This window comes from Uloborus diversus, chromosome 4 (assembly GCF_026930045.1).
Source record: "Uloborus diversus isolate 005 chromosome 4, Udiv.v.3.1, whole genome shotgun sequence".
NCBI classification, from domain to species: domain Eukaryota; kingdom Metazoa; phylum Arthropoda; class Arachnida; order Araneae; family Uloboridae; genus Uloborus; species Uloborus diversus.
The window spans coordinates 81,322,951-81,344,870 of NC_072734.1; the positions used below are offsets into that span (position 1 = coordinate 81,322,951).

At 34.1% G+C, this 21,920-nt stretch overlaps 1 protein-coding gene across 1 annotated transcript in view; it reads right to left on the reverse strand.

Moving 5' to 3' along the window:
• LOC129219650 (protein FAM107B-like) overlaps nt 1-21,920 on the reverse strand; it is a 212,030-nt gene that overhangs the window by 140,963 nt on the left and 49,147 nt on the right. Inside the window, exon 2 of the mRNA XM_054853922.1 lies at nt 3,725-3,819. Coding sequence (XP_054709897.1) covers nt 3,725-3,778 — 54 coding nt within the window. The 5' untranslated portion in view covers nt 3,779-3,819. The remainder of the gene's footprint in view (nt 1-3,724; nt 3,820-21,920) is intronic.

The window sequence follows — 21,920 nt, forward strand, 5'->3', positions numbered from 1 at the left end:
AAATACTTAAAATACACCACCAGCTCAGTTACTGACTGAGCTGGTGGTGTATTTTAAGTATTGAAATTAATTTGTTTTTATTACAAAATAGAAACTTAATAATTACTATTATTTGTCATTGTTCCTGGCAACAGATAAAAAATAACTACACCATTTCCGTTACACAAAAAGCTTGTAGATATCAAAGTCCTCGCATAAAAAGTTTCATTAAAAAAATTCTTAGCAATAACGATTTTCGAGACGACCTTTTATTGGCAAACACGTGGCTACAAAGTATTTAAAGATCATATACAAATCTGCAAACAAAGCCTAGGGCGCATAATTGCGTCCATCTTCGCGCCCCCGCACTGCACCCTCAAATAATAAACGACATTCGTGCATACCCAGAGAACAGGATACTTTCAGTGATTATTCCCGTGTTGATTGGGTTGAAGATGATTATCTCTGGAAGCGGCCTTCCCCTCACTCTCCCAGGGTTGTGACATTTATGCAATTCCAATGGTCAGGGATTTCCGGATTTAGAAAGTTTTTATACGTTACTAGAGAATTAAAAATGCTTTTTTTCCCTGAAGTTCAACCTAGAATTAACACACGAGGACATATTACATAAAGCCGAGCATATGTCTAAATTCTTTATTACGCAGCATACACTTTTTATGAGAAACTCTATGAGATTCATTCGGATTACTTGCATTTTAAAGATTAGAAATTTATGCATATAAATAAAAGTACCCTCATAAACCTCAAGCAAACGTGCAAAATATTTTGTAATGAAAAGTTTGTATTTAATATCATATGCCATCTCCAACTACTACAGTAAAACCTGTAAAGTTGATCACCCTTTTAAGTTGATTACTTGTCTACGTTGACCACCAATATGCACCAAATTTGTCTAAGAATCATATAACAAACCTTTTGTAAGTTGACCACCTGTCTAAGTTGACCACTAAAGTACTGCACCGCAAATGGTCAACTTACACAGATTTCATTGTATTCGTTTTTTATGAGGTACGTATGAGTGACAGCATTGATATTTAACGCAGAGGTTCCAGGAATCAGGCAGAAAAGTTAAGAATATGCTCTTTGCTTTCAAAACTTTGATATATACATCGGAATATCTACACTTTGTCGTTATTTTCATCAATTTTAAAAGAAAAGTTTTGAAATTTCAGTTTAATGTCGCAAAAAACTAATCTGTACGTGTAATAGTTATGTTATAACACTTCTATTTTAAATATCTTAATCGTTCAACGAGTATATACAGATAATAAAAGCAACAACATTAAGTATTTTTTTAAATCCCAAGTAAGCAAAAAATTGATATTATAAAGAGAGAGGGCGGTTTTTTGTGTGTTTATATGTTCGAGGTAATCTCCGGAACCACTGCACCTATTTGAAAAAATTCCTTCACTAAATGAAAGATGCTTTCTTACTGAGTGACATAGGCTATAATTCGAAAAATCCGATAAATAGTTCTTTTTTTATTCCAATTTAGGCCCAAATTTCACATAAATTCCTGAACATGGGAGTGAAAAATTACTTGCACATTAACATTATATATCGTTGAAAAGGGTAGAATTTTCCGCGTTCTAAACAATTTGTTTCAATGCTCTAACTTAATTATGGTGGGAGTAATTTGCGTTTTTAGCTCGAACTTTTTTAGGCTTAGATTAAGGCACTACTTTCTTCATTAAACCTATTAATAAAAAGTGAAGGAATTGTCCCACAGTTTTCTTTTTCACACCATTGGGAAAAGCGACATTTTTTACTCCAGATCTCTCTCGACCTGTGGTCGAAAAACTTAGCTTCTATCTTCAAAGGAAAAAAAAGTTACAAGCTTTTTTAAATCCAAGTTCGAAAAATATCATTTTGATTCAGGTTATCAACCATTTTATTTTCCGGTTTCCATGGTTACGCTTTTTGAATCCATTGTTTCTTTCCTTATTTTGCATTAAATTCCTTAAACTTATTTTATTTCGTGTTTTCATGGTTATATTTTTAAAATCCATCTTTCGCATTTTAATTTCTTAAAAGTATTTTAATATCTGTCGTCATTGTTTGGAAGGGTAATTTTGCATGGTGTTTTTTTCTTTTATTTAAGCCTTATTGTTGAATATATGCAACTTGACAAATTTTTATTCTCAAAGTAGACCGGGCAAAGCCGGGCAACGCAGCTCTTAATATATAAAGATTCGAAACAGTTATTATTGCCAAAGAAAAAACTTCCGCTTCACTCGCCAAAAGGCTGGGTTCCGGTAGCGTGGTCGCTTGGCGCCTTAGGCGCTGAGCAGTTCAGTCTAGAATTATTCTTTTAAAGCAACGGTAAATGTAATTCATTGTTTTGGCGATTTGTTATGAAAGAAAAGAAACTTTTGATTTGTTTTTATCCGAGTGAAATGTACGATTTTCTTCTTTCTTTCTGACGATGATTTTTGAATGTTCCAAAGGATGTTTTTTTTTCGTTAGACGGATGGATTATGATAGCGTGGTTGCTGGGCGAGTTTTGCGATAAACAATAGAGTTGTGGAATTATTTTTACCTTTGAATAATAGGGATGTTTCTTTTTCGTTAGACGGATGGATTATGATAGCGTGGTTGCTGGGCGAGTTTGGCGATAAACAATAGAATTACGGAATTATTTTTTCATTTGAAAGATATTATTTGATGTCCTTTTTTTTTTGTTTACTTGGCGAAATATTTTGAATTGCAGTAAAAACCGCTTCACTCGCTAAATAGAGTTTTAAAACAACTGTAAATCAAATTTAATGATTTGTCGAAAAGTTTTAAATTCTAAAGAAACTTTAAAAATTTTTTTTTAAATATGTGTACGCATTTTATACAAAGAAAAATGATTATTTCACTTCCGAGGGGGAGGGGGCATCAATTTTTTTATTCAACATACTTTAATTAAATTTTTAGCACGGGCATCGCTGTGCGGGTACTGCTAGTTTATAATAAAATTGGGACTATAATGTTAAAAAATCAATCATTATCCAGTTTCGTCTTCAGTGGTATCTGCAAGTACATAACTGGTATTTTTTTTTTTTCAATGTGTCAACACAAATTGTATTTCTTCGAAAATTTCAAATCTTTTGCGCAGTAGTCCAGCAGTCAAACTCAACAGAACAAATAGCAATACATTGCGTACAAAACCGAATAGATACACATTTTTGAAACTAAATTCAAAGTTTCTACACGCAAATGTATTCGTGAAGTAAGTACAGGTATTTTTAGAAAAATTAAAAATAGCAAATGGCCACATTACATTCGTTTTAAGCTTTGAAAGTAATTGAAGATCCTATAGTAAAGCACTTGAAACCATCCTCTTACATATGATAGTGAATTCACTGATCGAGTAACGCCGAGGTCACCAACAATGAAACTCGTGCCATGGCATGATACTTTGATAATATGTTTGGTAATTTTTGACATGCAGGGAAATGTATTTGGACAAGACTGAACTGGATCCGGTAACTTAACCGCTTTACTGATAAAACTGTCATTTTAGGAGAATGAAAAAACGAAAAAGTGGTCTACAATGAACGCTATTTACTGGAGTTTAGTGTTAATCCACTGCAGTTAAGGTTAAAACTTTAATTATCAATACATCACCTAACAGTAAAGAGCAAACAGGTAATTGCTTTTTTCAAATGTAGAAACAATTTTCACCTGTCATACCAAGACGGCGATTTTCTAAATTCAAAAGACTTTATAGAAAACTTACCCTTGGTGCTGTTGGTATAAGAGGTATTCCAAAAGAACACTGAACAACTGCCATTTTCCGGTCTTCAGTCAGTAATTTTTGCTATCCAAAAATCCCTGGGAAAGAAATAAAGGAAATGAGTAACGGCAAAAAAATATAACATGATCAAAACTGAGCGATATTGCATGAAATCAACTTCTAGCTGATTTCTTTTTTTAAATATTTATGCGAATTACTTAGTTCACGGTACGATTTAATTACGAGAAAAATTCAGGGATCGATTGGAGGTGATGGTTAACTGTGTATTTGGTACTAATGAAATAGTAAAACTACGAAATGTGATGTTCACGAATTTTTCTTTGTATAGTAAAATGTAATGTATGAAAAAATCTAAAAATGACTTTCCTGAAATCAAGTTTGTTGATTGAAACTTATTGAATTCAATATCTCATATTATTGCGATACTTTTCTAAAGTTTCAATTTTAAATTAAGTCACTTAGATTAAGGCTTCTATTTTAATACTTCCACAAGCATTAAAAGATACAGATCACTTTTCACTCCTTGTACACTAATCGAACATAATGAGACAAGAAATAGGGCTAATTTATGTTTGGAATATTGGATGAAAAACCTGGAACAAATAGAGAAAGTCGCCCTCCTCCTGCTGCAGCAACATTGATCCAAACATTGCTTTAAGAAAAAAATACAGAAAATGAAGTAAATAAAATAGGAAAACCTGCACACACACACACATAGATTTTAACTCTCGACTATGCAGTGCTGGCCAAATTATTAGACTAAGACTGTTTTAAAAGCAAATTCTTTATTGATTACATAACTATAGACACATTAACGAACAGTGAAATAATTATCTAATATTTAGTAAGCATTCCCTTGTTCTTGATGAGCATTTTAAGTCCTTTTGGGCTACTTTTCACAAGGTTTACAGCATTTCTTAACTTTTTAAAAAAGGAGGTAAAAAATTGTTTATACTCACATACATATACTCATTAATTACCTAAAACTAACTTCAAATATAACAGAACACACTAATAAAAAGAACTAGTGAACTGTTTAAGCTGATTGAGGTTATGTTCGTGGTAGGTAGATAAACAAAGAACATAAAAAAAGTAGACAGTGCTGCCACCTGCAAACTCTAAATTATGCTAAAATAACGTAGTAATCAGTGTACAGTATGTACTGTACTTTAACAGTAAAATAGTATTTCAGTACAAATAGTATACAAAAAAAAAAAAAAAAACTCCTTAGTCTAATAATGTAGCCAGCACTGTAGTTTCATATGATTGTTGACTCATTGTAACAAGTATAAAAGAAACCGTCGAATTTTTTTATTTACGTCACTTCCTTTTTTTGAGTACTTGAAATTCACAAACTAATTCCACAAACTATCTACTGTGCTGCGCTGCGTTTGTTCACGCAGTGATGCAGTGATGGATTACAATTTCGCTAGCCCCCCCTCTCCGTTCAGAATAGAGAATGCTATTTAGTTTCTTATGAACATAAAAGTATTTTAAGTTTTATATTTCACATATTCAGGAGAGTAGCAAACAAAAATTGAGCTAACTACATACTTGCCGTTTTTGTAAGTAATATAAACAGTAGATTTTACTTTGAAAAGCAGGAGGAAGCTAGATTTTACATCAAAAGACAAGAGAAAAACAACTGAAAATGTCTTAAACGCATTTTCCGTGCAATGAAAATGTTTTACGACTAATCCTTGTTTAATCAAATTTCATTAAATCGAGTTTTAATTTTATTTGCTAAGGAATCCTCTATTAGTAGAATATAAATAAAAACAAAAGAAATAGTAAAAATAAGAGTTTTATGTACATGCAAATAGCGACTGCAAAACTGGTATTCCGGTATACCGAATACAGGTACTTCGAGCTATTTTGCAATTTCTCAATAATGGTATTTGCTGAGGCAAAATACCGGTATTTTCGGTATTAGCTGAAAATAATAAATAGTTTTAATTAAAGAGTTTTCAATTTACTTTATTAGATATCAATTTTTATATTTTAAAGGCACATTTCTTTTTCCCCCATGATACAGTACCAAAATCAATCTGTTGATGTAAACATTTGGTTTTAAAAGCACAAACTAGTAGAATATCATTGAATAAAAGTAACAGAAATATTGCAAAATTGTATTTTAATTGCTAGATGGGGAGATGAATCACATTTTCGTGCGCTTAATGTGCACCATGTTTTATTTTTTCCATTTCACTGCTCACTCACTTGCCCTTTTGTGGAAGCTAATATCAGGTGCGTTGGCTCTCTGTTTAACGACTTTCTCTACTTAACGATTGCGTTTCACGGTCCCAAACGGTCCACTTTTGTTTTAAAAGCATTCTATTTAAGGACGATTTTTTGCGGTCCCTTGAAAGTCGTTAAACAGAGAGCTAACTACTTGTCTTTTGAATAATTTATTCCAACCACAATTGCAGAAATATTTTATGATATATATCTCTTAAATATTTGACTCTCACTGTACTAAATTTTGACAAAAACTTTTTTCCTGTTAGGGCATAAAAAATAGTAATTTGTTGTCACCGGCACTGGTTAGTTTTCCTGTTTTGCTATTTAACCAAGAGAAGATAGTGTTCGGAAATTATAAATTATATAGTGTCTTAAAAATTTGCATAGAGGTAATGCATAATAAACTGGAACATATTTTCAGATATTTACATAACTATAATTGTAAAAAATGTTGAGAAGAAAACGAATAAAAGAAACAAATAAAACCAAATTTAGTTTATTTCATCGTAAATTGAAAACAAACGGCTAATAAAAGCAAGCATAAACTTATCCTAAACAAGACAAAATCGTTGAAGATGATGAGTATTTTCAGTTGCTGGAGGGGGGGGGGGGACTTGTGCACTAAAATCCAGGCATAGTTAGATTCAGGCATTGTGACAATTGAATAGATTCTTAACGTTTCCTACGATTATTTTCGATCATTTTTTTGAGAAATTGCTAATACCAGTATTCCGGTATCACGTTTTAGAAAATACTGAATACCGGTGTTGCATTTTTGGTCAGATATTGCAATCCCTACATGCAAACGATACCCAAGTGCTTCACACATGTTATTTAAAACATGTTTAATAAAACGGCAGTTTATTTTACTGAAAATTTAAAAAAACGAAGGAAAAAAAAAAAACAAGCAAAATTTACAAACGTTAAAAATGTTCCAAAAAGCACACAAAACAAATTTTTAAAAATATCAGAAGATAAGTGAACAGTTATATTTTTTGTTATAGTCAAACGATCAATATCACAAAGACGCAGTAAAAATAAATTAGTTAAAATACTTCTTGTATATGACATCAAAACTGTACAATTATATCGCAAGATAAAAACAATTTTGTAGAAAAAAAATCATCATTTAAATTCACAATGGACTCATTGTGATAGGTTAACGTGTTTTTAATTCATGTTGCCGCCATGATAAAGCAGCAGTGGCATGTTTGACTTCGTCAAACTGATTTCAACAGAGTTAACGACCATTTTTATTGGTTCCGTTTTTTAACATTTCCGATTAATGGTATTTCATTTTCTTGTCACTCTCGATCTCTTGAGGGTTTGTCGAAGATTTAGTAGTTTTCGCCGAATTATTTCAAAAAGCGGAAGAAAATCATACCCCAGCGGAAAGTTAGGAGACAGCCTACAAAAAAAAAAAAAAAAAGTGGAAAGCTCCCGTTAAACACGGCAGTTTCGGTAAGTATGTAATTCGCAAGTACACTCATTAATGAGCGAGATAAGTAGGAGGAAAATGCAAAAAGACCTTATTTTATAAGTAGTGTAGTTGATATTTGTATTGCAAAATACATAGCTAACGTAAATTAAGTGTAATTTAAACCGAAAATCGAGTTAGTTAAACGGATTTTTTCATTTTTACACCCTGTTACCCATTTCTATGAAAAAGCTATTTTTAATTTGATGCATAAAAACCATTGACTCATAACTGTTTCAACAAATTACTAATAGTCATTTAAATGAACCAAGTTATCAGCGACTAGTTCGTTTTATGAGTTGCTACATTAGAGGATTATTTTTACGTAACAATCCAGGAAATTCAAAAACCAACGGTACTATTAACTGCAACTCGCGATAGCTTCAGCATCCTCTTCGATACGTTAAGCTGTAAATCAATGAATTCGCTGAACCAAGTCCGCAGAGATTCTCCGCAAAAGGAAAAAAAAAAGAAAAGAACATAATTTAATATCCGCGACAGCATTTTTTCAAACAGTAACTGCTCCATTACAATGGAATATGAAAATAAACGTCTAACTGCCTTCCGCATCGGCTGCTTTTGGAATAAAAAGGGCCTGACCGCTGCTTTATTTATGCATTTTTTCTCTCGTGCAAAAGCGAAATCATTTCTATCCTCATTTGACAAAGAACTCCGCTTCAGAATACGGGATCCGGAAATGATTACGATGATCAGTATCTCCTGAATGGATGGTGACCCGTTGCCAGATCCTAATATGCTACACAGTTAGGCTTTTTAGAATGGCACACACGTGCTAAACTAATTTTTCGCTGTGAAAAAAAATCGTTGTGGGGTATTTGGTTTCAGACGCTTAACTGAATCAGTGAAGTGAGAAACGATCTATCGACGGATGGCTTTTAATGTTCGTGCATTTGAAATTCATAACGTAAAGTCGTCATATCGTTGGCTTATTTATTAGCAATCGTTTTCGACAAAGTATCTAGATTGGTTAAATCTGTTATAGCTTTTAAGCAGTGTATTTTAAGCATATATTTAGTTGAGAGTTCAACCGCATCGTATTTGGTTGGCAACACTAGCGCGGCGAGAACTTATCGACGGTGGATATTTTTTGGTCATAAAAGTTCACACAGGCAAATGAAATATTGTACTAGGTTTGGCAACAAGGCTTAAAACCAAGTGTTCGGGGGTTTGGCCTTCACACGTTGCACGCCTGGATGACAGCAAAAATTCAAACGAACATAGGCGGCTAGTGGGGGAGGGGGGAGGGAGTAACTGCTTCCCTCACTTTTTAGGGTTTAAAATAAATGATAGTAGATTGAAAAGTGTTTTTTTTTTACAGAATGGATTGATTTATTTTGCGAAAACAAAACCAAAATTACAAATAAACAGACTTTTTTCATTTTATTTCATTAGAATGGAACTTTGAATTAGAAGAGGGAAGTTTACGGTGGCCATCCTTCCTGATTTTTGAGGCCATGTTCCATATTTGTATAGGTTTTTAAATCAGTAGTGTTAAAATCAAATACTATAGCCCAATTGTACTCCGAAAATTCAGCTTTAGGGTAGCCACCCCCCTATCCACCTTACTGCTTTTGACCTGCTACTTATTTGGTGCACCAGCCACCTATGCAAATGAAGATGAACATTTAAGAAACATTACTGAAGTACACCAAAAGACGGTTGGAAATATAAAAAGCACACAAAATAAACCAGGATCACGCCCGCTATTGAACATTTTTTCAGTGTGAGGAGCAGTCACATACATACAATAAAAGTTTTCTAGAGACTGTTTGTGTAAAGATAGCTATCTTATTCATTTGGCTTATCACCAATTTAACAAATATGGGGCGAGGAAGGAGTTATTCCATCCTCCGTGAGTTTTAGAAATGCTGGGATTGCTTAGAGGTCCTAGTGTGAACATTGAGCCAGTTTCATGTAAACCACTCTGTTATTTGTATCGGTTCTGTATGCCATGGCTTAGTGGAAAAATAATTGGTTTTGTTTTTCTGCTATGTTGTGGAGGTTCCACTCCTCGGCTCTCCTAATCGAAGAGGTCTTTGCTAACATTCAAGCTTAGGTGGTAAGAAGTTCTGAACATACAAGGGGCCATGGAATGCACAATTCTTCGTACTACCATCAAACAAAAACTACAAACCCAGCTGCAAGTAGAGTAATGAAATAGGACAAATTATGAAACCTATTTGTTTCAAGTTCAAATCTGTGTCTTGCATCCGTGCTTCAGGTGATCTAAAGTGGCCCAACCCTAAGGTGGCGTAAAAGGATCCTGCCAGCATTGATGATATTGGGAAAAACTACCGGCATTGATGGTGTTTTTTTACTTATTAAGGATCCTTCTGCTTTGATCCTGTAAAACTGTTCGCCAAATTTCGCTTCAGTTCAATACATTTATCTTGATGTATTATTATTATTTTTCATGTGCCAAGGAATGGGTAGATATAAATTGTATGAATGATAAAAGAAATTTCAACTGCTCTTTAAAAACGGCAAAATCTGCTTAATTTACGTGCGTACATTTTTCTTTCTTTCTTTCTTTTAAAAGTATTTTAATGCTTTAAAAATGGTCTGCAATTGTTTGTTTTTTTAAATCAGATATAAACCGCTGAGTTATTAATGGATTTATTTTTGATCGTAATCTATAAAATTTATCAGAGTGCAATGGATCACTGAATTAACAAATATTTGATCAGCTTTGATGACACAGCAATTAAGAACAGCAGTCGATGTGCCATAACTTTCGCACAATTGGAATAGATTTTCTCATCACTTCTCTTCTAGAAACCATACATTTGCTTCTGATAGCAATGTACACAAATCAAGAAACAAATTTCATTCTACTACGAAAAGCAACAGAGCATTTCACCATTCACCTATTGTCTAAGAACAAAAATCAACACAACGCAGACAAAGAAACGGGGCTGGTTAGTTTGAACGTCGCCGCCAAAAACAGCCAACAAGAGCACGAAAGGCCCAGCCTACCGCAACAGCCTTGGCACAGTTGTGGGGCACCCCTTCTGAACTTAAAAATACGTCGAACCAACAAATGCGCCTATTAACCCACTGATCTTCAACGATATTTCACACATTAACCTGTCCACCAAAGACATAGAGCGTGAGTTACCGAGATCGTGAGAAAATCGTTTTGTTTGTTTTTCCCGCTTTCCTGTGGACAGCTTTAAGGTTCATTGTTCGACGTTCGAAACAAAACATAAAAGGGCGGTTGCTATTGTTTTTAGAGGTGAGTTATGTGAAGCTCGAATTCCCACGTGCAGATTACCATGGGAAAAGAGGTCGTTTTTTATTTAGGAAGATGAAGAAACTTCCATAAACACTCAATATAGATGCTTTCATGCTTTTTCGCATTGAAACAAGCCGACTTGGAAAACGTAAAGCTGCCGTAAATTTTAAACTACTTTTTTAATACATGAGCTCAAAAGGTAACTTTAAATTATGAAGCCAGTCAAAATTAAATCATCCGTTTCGCCCAAAATAAGTTTTTATAAAGATTAAAACTGTGCAAACTCTGCTTTTCAAGAAATTTTTCCAGCATCGAACAACTGACAAGGGACTCGCCTTGGCTCTCGGAGGCCCTGCACTTTTTACAAGTTAAAAGTTCTCCATCATCCGGACAGTTATTTTCAGATATTTTTATAATCCTTTTATAAAAATACTTTTTTCTCGACCATTTTTAGGACAAAATTTCAAAAACACTAAATTTCATTGTTCCCTTTACGAAAATTAAATTCTTCAACGTACTCTTTCAAAGTTTAGATTTAAAAAAAAATGATGAACTACTTATATTTGTTAACGCCATTCAAAAATTTAAGCTCTCATCTCCATCCACTTTTAAGAAAGAGGGTCGAAGGGGAATAATTATTGGGATTTTAGGTTTGAGCAATGATGAACAGTCTGTTAAGTAGTGTTCTCCGTTTTTGTCCAGGTAAAGTTATTCCCCTGTAAAGGGTATTGATTCAACAAAATTTTAAGCCTCTCTGTCTCTCTATAACGGTTGACTAGTTACAAATGAACTTTCTGCTTACTCTTAGACAAAAATATAGGTTTTACTTTAGATGTTGTAATCTGATTGGCTGGTGTAATCATTTGCAGTGTGCGAGGGATTTTTTGCATCCAGAGGAGAGAATTTCTCTGCGAATTTTGTTTAAAAATACAACAAAAGAACAAAATCCTATTGCGTGTGTGTGTGTGTGGGGGGGGGGAATCAGTGTGAGGTACACACCCGCAAGATCCTAAAGAATGCTGTACCGAATTTTCTGACTCTAATGACGAAAAAAGAAATGCGAGTAAAAATAGTCAAAAAATACAAAGCATTAAGTAAAATCGAAAATAGAATTCAACAATCAGACACAGAAACGCCTGTTTAGTGTTCACATTTGGTCAATATAATTTAAACTGAAAATCGGGATTAAAATGTGTCGCTTATTGACTTCATTGATCCGGCATATTCATCCCATTTCATTTCTCAATTCTGTACCTAAGAGCCGGAAGGACATTCACATTGTGGCAGTTTTACAGGAGAGAGGAAAAACATTTTCTTGCGCATGCAAATGGTGGGACGCGCGCTCCTTTAGCTCTGATAAAAAATTAAAAAGGATTTTTTAAAAAGGAGTTGCGTTCACATGGCTCGATGTGGCATAGGCTTCCACATGCAATGCACTAATAAACGGAAAATCGCAGTTTATGAACTTGCGTCAGTCTGGCTTTGAGGTACAGAATTTACCCTTGATTTTTGCATATTCGAAGGACATGCGACAGAATTTCTACTCGTGATAAAAACTTTCTGAGGAGTACAAAAATATTGCTCACTTGAAAGGTCACATTGCTAGCAAAGGTCAACATATGGCAGACTTGTACAAAAGATATTTCAACGTCACAACGTTTTATTTATTTTCATATTATATTACCTTATCTCAAAAGAAGCACTGAAGTCCATTTCCGGATAAAAGCTCGATATCATCACAAAAACCTTGTCAATAAATACCAAAAAAATAACCATGTTCTTTCACAAAAATCACACCAAAAGACTATCTTTTCCCTTTTCAAAAATAAGTAGATTTAATTGTTTAAGTAAATTCTAAGCATATTTTACTGTTGAATTTATAGATATAACATTTTCATTGCCGTTTCTATACATATTGTTTGGGTGATCATGAGACCATACAAAAATGGTGGAAAAACGTATTGGGACAATTCCATTACGGGATCAATGTCGAGCGGTCTGGGCAGTTCCCCAATATAATTGCCCCTGTAATCAAAAAGCGTGACCAAGGTTAATATCGCTTTTCCCATAAATTTTATGAGAAAAAAAGAAGACCACTGCTGTAATTGAAACACCGCTTCCCTTTCAGAAATATGAATTTTGGCCTTATACATTTCATTATTATTTTTCATGGATAATAAAATAAGTTTCAATGGAAAAATACAAATGAATTCGCACAACGCCATCATTTGTATATTAAGCTACGAAACTTTTTTTGTCTATTGATTAATGAAGGTTACAGATTGTTAAAAAAAAAAAAAAGCAATTGTATCACAGAACACATACTACGCACTATAAGGTCCAAAAAAAGAGCAGTTCAAATACATTTCTAAAAATATAAATGTACATAGTTAAAATGAAAATGTGTGCACCAGTGATCTACAACAGTCTTGTTTTCAAGACAGTTATTTATCAATTCCTCCTCGCAAAAATTTTGCTGGTGGGTCACATAACTTCTATTTTAGATTATGCATTATTTTAGAATACAGAAGTAACGAACATTATGCACATGGGATAATCCCCAATACAAATATACCAAGATACCTAAATCGTTTTAATGGTATTCTTGATGAGCACCCATTTCAATTCTTTGGCAAGAATGCTTACCTAACGACGTAATAAATCTTTTCCTTTATCATTTTCCAAAGCTATTATTATTGTCAATCAAATCTTTTATTCATTCTCAAGTAATAGATATTGACTTTCCAAAACTAGAAGACTTCTGACAATAATTTTTGCTTCAGTGGCTGCCATAGAATTGAGTGACTTTTAGTTTAACACTTTGTGGACCAATATAAGACATGTGTGTTCCCTGAGTTCCAAATTTAATTCACAAATTATCGAATACAAATAATTTTAAAAAGTTTTTTTTTGTATTTTTGTTATTGGGAAACCAGAATCTCAATACTGTCTGCTCCGATTTATCGGTGTTACGGATACACAAATATCCAGCGTATAAGAATAAAACCTTCCGGAACCGAATGTTTCCCCATAGACGCAATGTTAAAGACCCCCGCTTAATCGAATAACTTCCCCCGGATAATCCAATAAGACTAATCAGCTGTTGTAAATATTTTTGCTAAGAAAATTTTTGAATAAAGAAAACCATTTAAATAAGTACCATTTTCATGTCCAAGAAGAACAATTTCCATGGGAATCATTTTGGATTAATTCTGGTCACATTCAGTATCAACAAACTTTTTACCAGAAGAATACGAAAATCAAAATCTTCAAAACGAAACTCACCTAAATCCAATGCTCAATAGTGCTGAAAATCCTAATAATTCGAATCTGTAGTGTCAGATCCAAAATAGTCGATCAAGTTGTTTTTATCACGAATGAATTAAACGAAATTCTAAACAAGTTTTCATAACGAACACACGATTTGTCACGCACTCAAAATTTTTCGACAAAAATTCTCCGGTTACGCCCCAAAGGAAAACGAATCTTTCTAGGTTAATTTCTAAAATTAAATTTTACAAGTCGAGAAGGAAACAAAAAGTTCCAAGATTGCATGTAACTTCATTAAGGGGATTATTTATCTAAATGATTCGCCACAATAACGTTTTTTAAAAGCAGACCAAGCGCAAAATCTAATTAAGTCATCCGCAAGCATTTGTCAAAATGAAAAATTTATTATCTAGATCTGCTAAGATTCTACGGCTAACTTGGCTTTCCCCAATTACGTTCAATTAAGAGGAGGAATCTGAGTAGTCTTGAATCAGAGGAGGAAATGAAATCATGCGTTAATATATATTAACAGAAATAAAGCGATTTATGCTTTCAAAAATTATTTTCTGAACCAGATGATTTATACTAATGGATAAGAAGTTTTAGATGTTTACTAGGCATGGCGACAATCAATAGTGACCAGTGTTTTTTCCATTCCACTTCTTTGGAATTAAAGAAAAATATTAAATAAATAAAATTAATTTCTGCTCATAAGTAAATGAAATCAAATTCTTCAATTTTTATAAAAAATATTTTTAACTACATAACTAGGTAAAGTATAAACTAATATGTTCTGCCAACAAAGGGCGAGAAAAACAGACTTCGCATTTGACCAAAAAGTTCGAACAATTGTATTCAATTATTTTTATTGTTACCATTACGAAAAAAAACAATATTTAATCCAGTTAATTTTATCGCAGCGCTTACAAAAAATAAAATAAAAAAATAAATAAATAAAAATGAAAAATAAATAAAAAATAGCACAAGCTATAATTAAATTAAATGATGCAAAGAAATATAAAAAAAAGCACTTCAAACGATAAATTTATGTAGCAGTAGCAAGCAGTGAACATTTAATTTTTTGAAATGAAAACAAAACGAATCATTTAATTAAATGCCCCACGTTTTGTCCCCCCCCTCCCCAAAAAATGTATGTGCGCACAAAGACGAAAATTTAATTGGAAAAATCATAGGAATGCTGTAATTTTTTCGGAATTTTATAAAAAATAATGTAATAAAGAGGAAATCAAATTATGTAGGAACTGCTTTGTCACATTTTCTCTCTTATTCAGTCATTTGATTTTCTAATTTACACAGAACACTTGATAGGGCAGGGATTCGCAAACTTTTCCGTTTCAAGGCACCCTTTGAAGATAGAGCTTTCGTACGGCACCCAGTCTATCTCAATTAGATGCTTATATATTGATATCATAGACACTTTGCGGCGTCCCTTGCCCCATCCTACGTCCCTCCAGAGTGTCGCTGCACCCAGTTTGAAAACCCCTGTTCAAGGGTATGCGGCGAATATTGAAAATCCTCAGCGATGTGGAAAAACGGAGGTGAGAATTCTGGAGTATAAATTTAACCGAAAATATTATATTCATATTGCGTAAGAAATGGAGGGGGGAGAGGGAGAGAAATAATGGGCTTAATCAACAAAGAAAGTCCAAGTCGAAAGTTCCTTGCATTAATTGTACTATAAAGCGGCTCCGTCGCTCTCATAAGTTGAGCTATGACCTTGACAATGCTTACTTATTTTTTGGGGGAGTTCAATGAAAAAGGGACATGTTATTGACTCGGATTTGAGTTGGAACACTTTTGCAAACTGCTACGAAAGTAACTCAACTCAACATCAATTACCATTCTCTATTATTCGAAAAAAAAAAAAAACCCCGTAAACAGTAGTAAAGTAAGTAAGCAGCAGTAAACCCGTAGTCTTACGTTCAACGCATCAGAGCCACACTATTTAGGTCTCAATTTGTGCACGTGGAAGCCATCTGTGAACGAGTTTTCATAAAAATTCGTTCATAGTTTGTATTGGGGATATGGAGATTAATCAGCAGAAATCGGTAATCAAACATAATCGGCCAAATTTTGTCAATTAATCGTCGGGGAAAATATTTTATAAATACTCTTTAATAATTTTTAATCATGTAAGTATTCTTTGAACAAGAAACCAAAATGAATAAATTTATCAACAATATTAAAATGTAAAAAGTAACGATTCGACCTTGCAATGCTACGCGATTCGGAGTTGTCATAGAGTCCTCTCCACCCAGAGATTTTTTTAACGCCCCCTAAAAGCATATTTCACGCATTGAAAATTGAAAATGAACCATTAAATTTTTAGTCAAGCTTATTTTCACGCTACGTATCTTAAATAAAAATTTAGTATAGTGGAAAATGGTAGGAAATAATATAAAAGTTAAAAAAATAAATAAACACGCTCTTATCGCAAAATGAAACAAAAAATAAAACAATCTCTGAATGTAAAGTATGTTTAGCAGCGAGAGGACTAATTTTTTTTTAATTATCTTAAAACAATGGGCATAAACTAATTGATCAAGAAATTAACTTTAACGTAAAAAAAAAGCGTGGAGTGCTCGCCATTTGGGTTTTTGGAAGGATTCTGCATCATTCCAAAACTTTAATGCTAGGCTAGCGATGAGAAATTTATGACATCTGATATCAAGCAACTCGCTGCTAAACGTACTATACATTCAGAGATTACTTTTTAGTTCATTTTGCTACAAGAGGGTGTTTCTTTAGTTTTTTAAACTATCATATTATTTTTATTTTTTGAAGTCTTATTTGTGTTATGAAAAAATAATATTACTCAAGATATTTTGCCCTCTCTTGGAGTGCCATCTCTTGACCCCCCCTCCCTTAAATAACGTACCTAATAAGCTGAAAAAAATTGCAGTTTTTCATGCATTATTTCTTATTTTATAAAATATAGTATGTGTGTGTGTGTGTGAAATCCATATTTATATTACTCTAAAAACTTGAGATACATTTTAATAAAAGCATTGTTCGACAATGACCGTGATCAACAATGAACTTTCAGTTGAAGGCTTGCCTACATTTTGGCATAAAAGTAATTTAAAACAATATTAATTCACGTACTAATTACCTTGGAACATTGGAACAAATTTTATCCGATGCAGAAAAACCAGAGGTTGATATTTTGCTTCAATTTTTGCGAGCAGTTTTTCGTCCTCATATTATTGGATTTATGCAAAAATGCTAATGAAAATGAGAACAAACTAAATACGCAACAAAAAAAGAACTTTTTGTCTGCATCCTGGTTTTAAATAGTCATTCCTACTAATTGTGGGTTGAGAAAAACGAATATGGTAGTGGATATTTTTTTATTAGCTCTTGTTTTCAAGGTAAAGCCCACTGGAGAAAGATGCACAACAACCACAGATTGATTTGTAGTAAGGTTAAAAAGAAAAAAAAATCCTGCGCAATAAATGTTATTAAATAGGTCCTGTTTTATTAAATAATGTTAAATTTTCCAAAAGCAGTGGTTGCTTTTGGCCTTTAGCTGTAAACACTTCATTTTTGATTGCCTTTTGTATGTCCATGGTTACCCGCGATCTTCACGTCAAAAAAGGACCATCTCTTGTAATAGTTCAGCAGTATTTGATGAGCATTTACTCAGCCCAATGATCTTGATATCTGTGTTCCGTTGTAAAGATATCTTGGGGAAGCCTTTCCTCAGGCTCACAGCTCATAGCTTCACAGTTTTTAAGCAAAATATCCTGGAGCACGTGCAGGGCCGTATCCAGAGAGGGGGCCTGACGGGCCCGGCCCCCCCCGAAACCTGAAATGTTTTGTACCGTAAAACAGAAGTTTTTTTTTTTTTTTTTTTAATTTCTAATGTCAGAAATGGAAAATGACAAAGTTTTTTTTTTATATTCTTAGTTTCAAAATTCATAATATTTTGAAGAAATACAGAAAAAGCAGTTCTAGTTCTCATTAGCTGCAAGGCACACTTATTTAGACCTTTAATTTAGACCTTTAATTAGGACTTCCTGCTCTCTTTCCCAATTCAATTCAGGGCAGTCCAGGGTCAAGGCAGGCCCTTTGTCAGTTCGGTAGACTTTTCAAGTCTACCGAACTGACTTCTGTGCACTTCCTCCTCCAGGGGCGTGCACAGAAATTTTGGGGCTGTCACAAATGCTTTTTTGGGCCCCCTCCATATTGTTTACCCATATTTTCAACCCTAGGTTTAAAAATATTATGCCCCATTTAAGCTCGGGCCCGGGTCAACAGGTGTCCCTTCTCCTCTCTGTCCACGACCCTGCCCTCCCCCCCTAAAACTCTTATAAAACTTACTCCGTACTGATTTCGAACCGGGGACTCCCCAAAGGCTGGACCCCTAGTTTCCAATTAGGCGAGTATCTTGTTACCAAGATGTGTCAAATTCAGCTCCTTGATACATCCTGAGTAAAATATGCAAAAATCACGATTCTCGCGTTTTTGTAGCATAATTTTCAAGATCATTTTTGTGACTGATATGTTTCGTGTCTTGCATTTATCTAATGCCGAATTCAGTATCATGGAAGTTCTTTTGTTATTGCTTGTTTTTTTTCTTACTTCTACTGCATACTGTTAATACCTTTAGTATGAGAAAAAAAATAACACTTACTCTACTCTCTTTCATATTCTGCACTACTTGTGATTGAAAAAAAAAAGTTTGTTTCGAGAAATATTTCGTTGCATTTATTTTTAACTTAAAACGGGTGTGTCTTACAAAGTTATAATCATTTTGTAAGACTGTGCAATCAACTTCTGAAAAGTGTAAATAAAGAGCTTCAAATAATTTCAACTGTTCGAGAGTCTTTGAAAATTATTTAAGTTTTTGAAATTCCTTGAAAAGTTCTTCAATTTTGTATCTTATCACGAAAATAAAGTATGAATTGTCCAAATGGCCAGAATATTACTCTTCCGTTCTTATTTTCTGAATGTCTACACCATTTCTTTTAAACTATTTTGTACAATTTTCATACTGTAGGGCATTTAATGAAAAAAAAGGGGGGTAGGGGGAGTAATCAAAAACAAACTTCACTAAAAGTCGATATGAGCAGATGACGAAGTGCTTCTCGTTTCTCCTCTCTCGTTTTTCCTCTCTGTCCATTAAGTTCCATGATTTGTCGAGCAAGCAATTTTTATTTTGTTTGATCTTGATTTGCAAAAGATTGTATAACTTTTAAAAGACTTTGTGTGCCTATATTTTTTCTCATATTTTTGTAGTCTCAATTACCTAATATAAGGCCTCAAAATATATTTTTTTTTTCGAAAATTTCTCGGGGGAAAACCCCCCGGACCTCCTGAAATTATGGATGTTCTACATCGACTTAAAAGGACACTCTTCTGTTATCCTTACCACTACAAGGTGAGTAAGAAAAATAATAAGAAATTAAAATAACAATAGTCCAAACATTGGAATCATTAAAAATCGAGATAAAAAGTCTTCTATGTTAACATTTTTATGCGTTTGGTGTGTCTATATATACTAGATGTGTGTTTGTGTTAGGGCAATGTGCTAATCCGGGCCCCTCCCGAAAAAAATTTCTGGATACGGCCTTGAGCACGTGAACAAAATAGAGTTGCACAGACATATCATACATCAATGATCGCAGAATTTCCGTAGGGATTTTTTGACCAACTTTTTAGTTCTCACCTTCTCTGCTGCTTAGAAATACTTATAATACCCCCTTAAAGACTTCCTAGATGTTTTTTATTCTTTTTTCAAAATCAGTGATTTTTATTGCAGGTCCCTTAAAAATTTTCTCCTTAACCTGAAAGACAATATATCTTGGAAATTTCCATCTGAGGTATGGGAAAACCATTTTTGTTCACAGCTTTTGCGAAGTTCTTCATTATTCTCAGCAGAATGAGCATGGGTAGAAGCAGCAATTGGTGGATATGCTAAAGGCTCATTTTGGGCATTTCTCTTCCCAGAATTTAAATTTCTTGAAGTCCATTCCGGTTTTATGTCGTGAGATTTTTTTTTATCCCAACCAAGGGCCGAAGTTTAGAAGACAGTCAGTCCCATGGGGGTGCTTCTATCTGGCAGGAAAAAAGAGCATTAGTGAGATTTCAATACCCTAGTTGGCTCTGTATCTTAAAACTAGAACTAAATCTCAACTTTTTATGGTGACTTTCGTACTTAGAGAGCCGAAATACTTCGGAAACAGCTATTTTTGAGCCGGATGCATTTTTGGTGTTGAGTAGTGTAATTAATAGTTAATTAATTGGATTGATTATACAATATTGCATTGTCATCGGGTCTGGGGGTTGCATTCCAAATTTCAAAAGAATCCGAATACAGGAAGCGGGCGAAAATTGAGTTGCAAGATTCTGTTACAAAATACATACATACTTATAGATGAAGCTAATAAAAGCGTGATTAATTAAAAAGTAAGTTGAATTTTTCAAATATTACCTTAGAATGTTTTCACTTTTTTAGTTGTTCAAAAGCGTCAAATATTCTATAGGTTAAAAAATTAAAATGGTGCACATCCTTTCTTTCCCTCCCACTTGCAATCTCGTTCGTAGTTTTTTTTTATATTTGTTTTTTGTTGAATTGATCATTATTGTGATCTTTACTGTAATTGTATATTTTACACCTCTAAAAAATGTCAAGGAGTACTTTAACGCCTTGAAAAAAAACCTCTAGCAATATTATCCACACCTAATGCAGGTTTGTCTCACCGATAGCGGCTCCCTCTCATATATCCCATCGAGATACATAGTTTTCTGAATTAAAAGCAGAATCTTTCCGACACAACTTCTGTCACGTCGTAGGAAAGGGTCAGGCGTTCTGCTCTGGCAACCACCACTTCCTCTTCGTATGTGGCTATAAGAGAATAGCTGTCGCGTGAGCACCCTCAACCGACGGCCCACTTGCTCGAAAAGCCGTTAGATACGGCCACCCGAGAGGGCTTATTGTCATAAAAGGAAAACGGTTTTATTTTTTTCTATTTTGCTCCACGTCCGAAAGTAAAAATGTGTTTTATTGGCGGGAGGAGTGAGCGAACTTTCACGCGTGCTGCCCGTCATTCTGCCCGGATGCGGTCAAAAGCCCTTCTGTCAGGGGAAAGTGAAGATGTGCAGAGAGAGTCAGTGTCGCTTTTGTCGGCGATGACAGTCACACTTCGAGTCTGCTGTTGTTTTCGAAAAACGATAGCGATAGTGTGTGTATTGTTAATGCCGCACCTAATTACTGATGGGTGCGTTAAGCTATGTTTTCAGTTAAAGGTCAACAACCACAGGACAATATTTGTACCTCAGAGCCAGACTAACGTAAGTCCAAAAATTGCGATTATCTGAGGGGTGCCCACCACCCAAAGATCAAGGGCGCACTCCCTAAATATCGCGAAGACTTTCCCCCAAGCAAAAGCCCCCTAAAAATGAGAAAAATACCCCTCAAAACACCCCCACCCCTCTAAAAATGTCAATGGCACCGTGACTCCCCCCTAGGCGAGTACCCCTGATTATAGTTTATTGGTGTATCGTATGTTGAATCCTATTCTGCATCGACTCATGTGAACGTAATTAAAAAAATAATAATAATGATAACAATAATAAAACAAATAAATAAAGAAATTAAAAAATTAAATTACACACACATATATATTAAAATACACATATATTAATATATATATGTGTGTGTATATATACCTAATTTGAATTCTGACACTTTGAATTCGAATTATGTTTTTCGCAATCACGAGTTGCGACAGGACCCTACTCATTGGAGGCTATTGTTTCTAGAAACGGCTCATGTCCTCCCAAGCCTGCCCCTCCTCCTGGGCGGTTACGTGTGTGTATGTGTGTAAGGACTTGTTTGTGTGTAGACGTGTGTGTATGCAGGATATGGACGCCACCGCCTAGGAGAAGGGGATTCCGATGGACAGTGC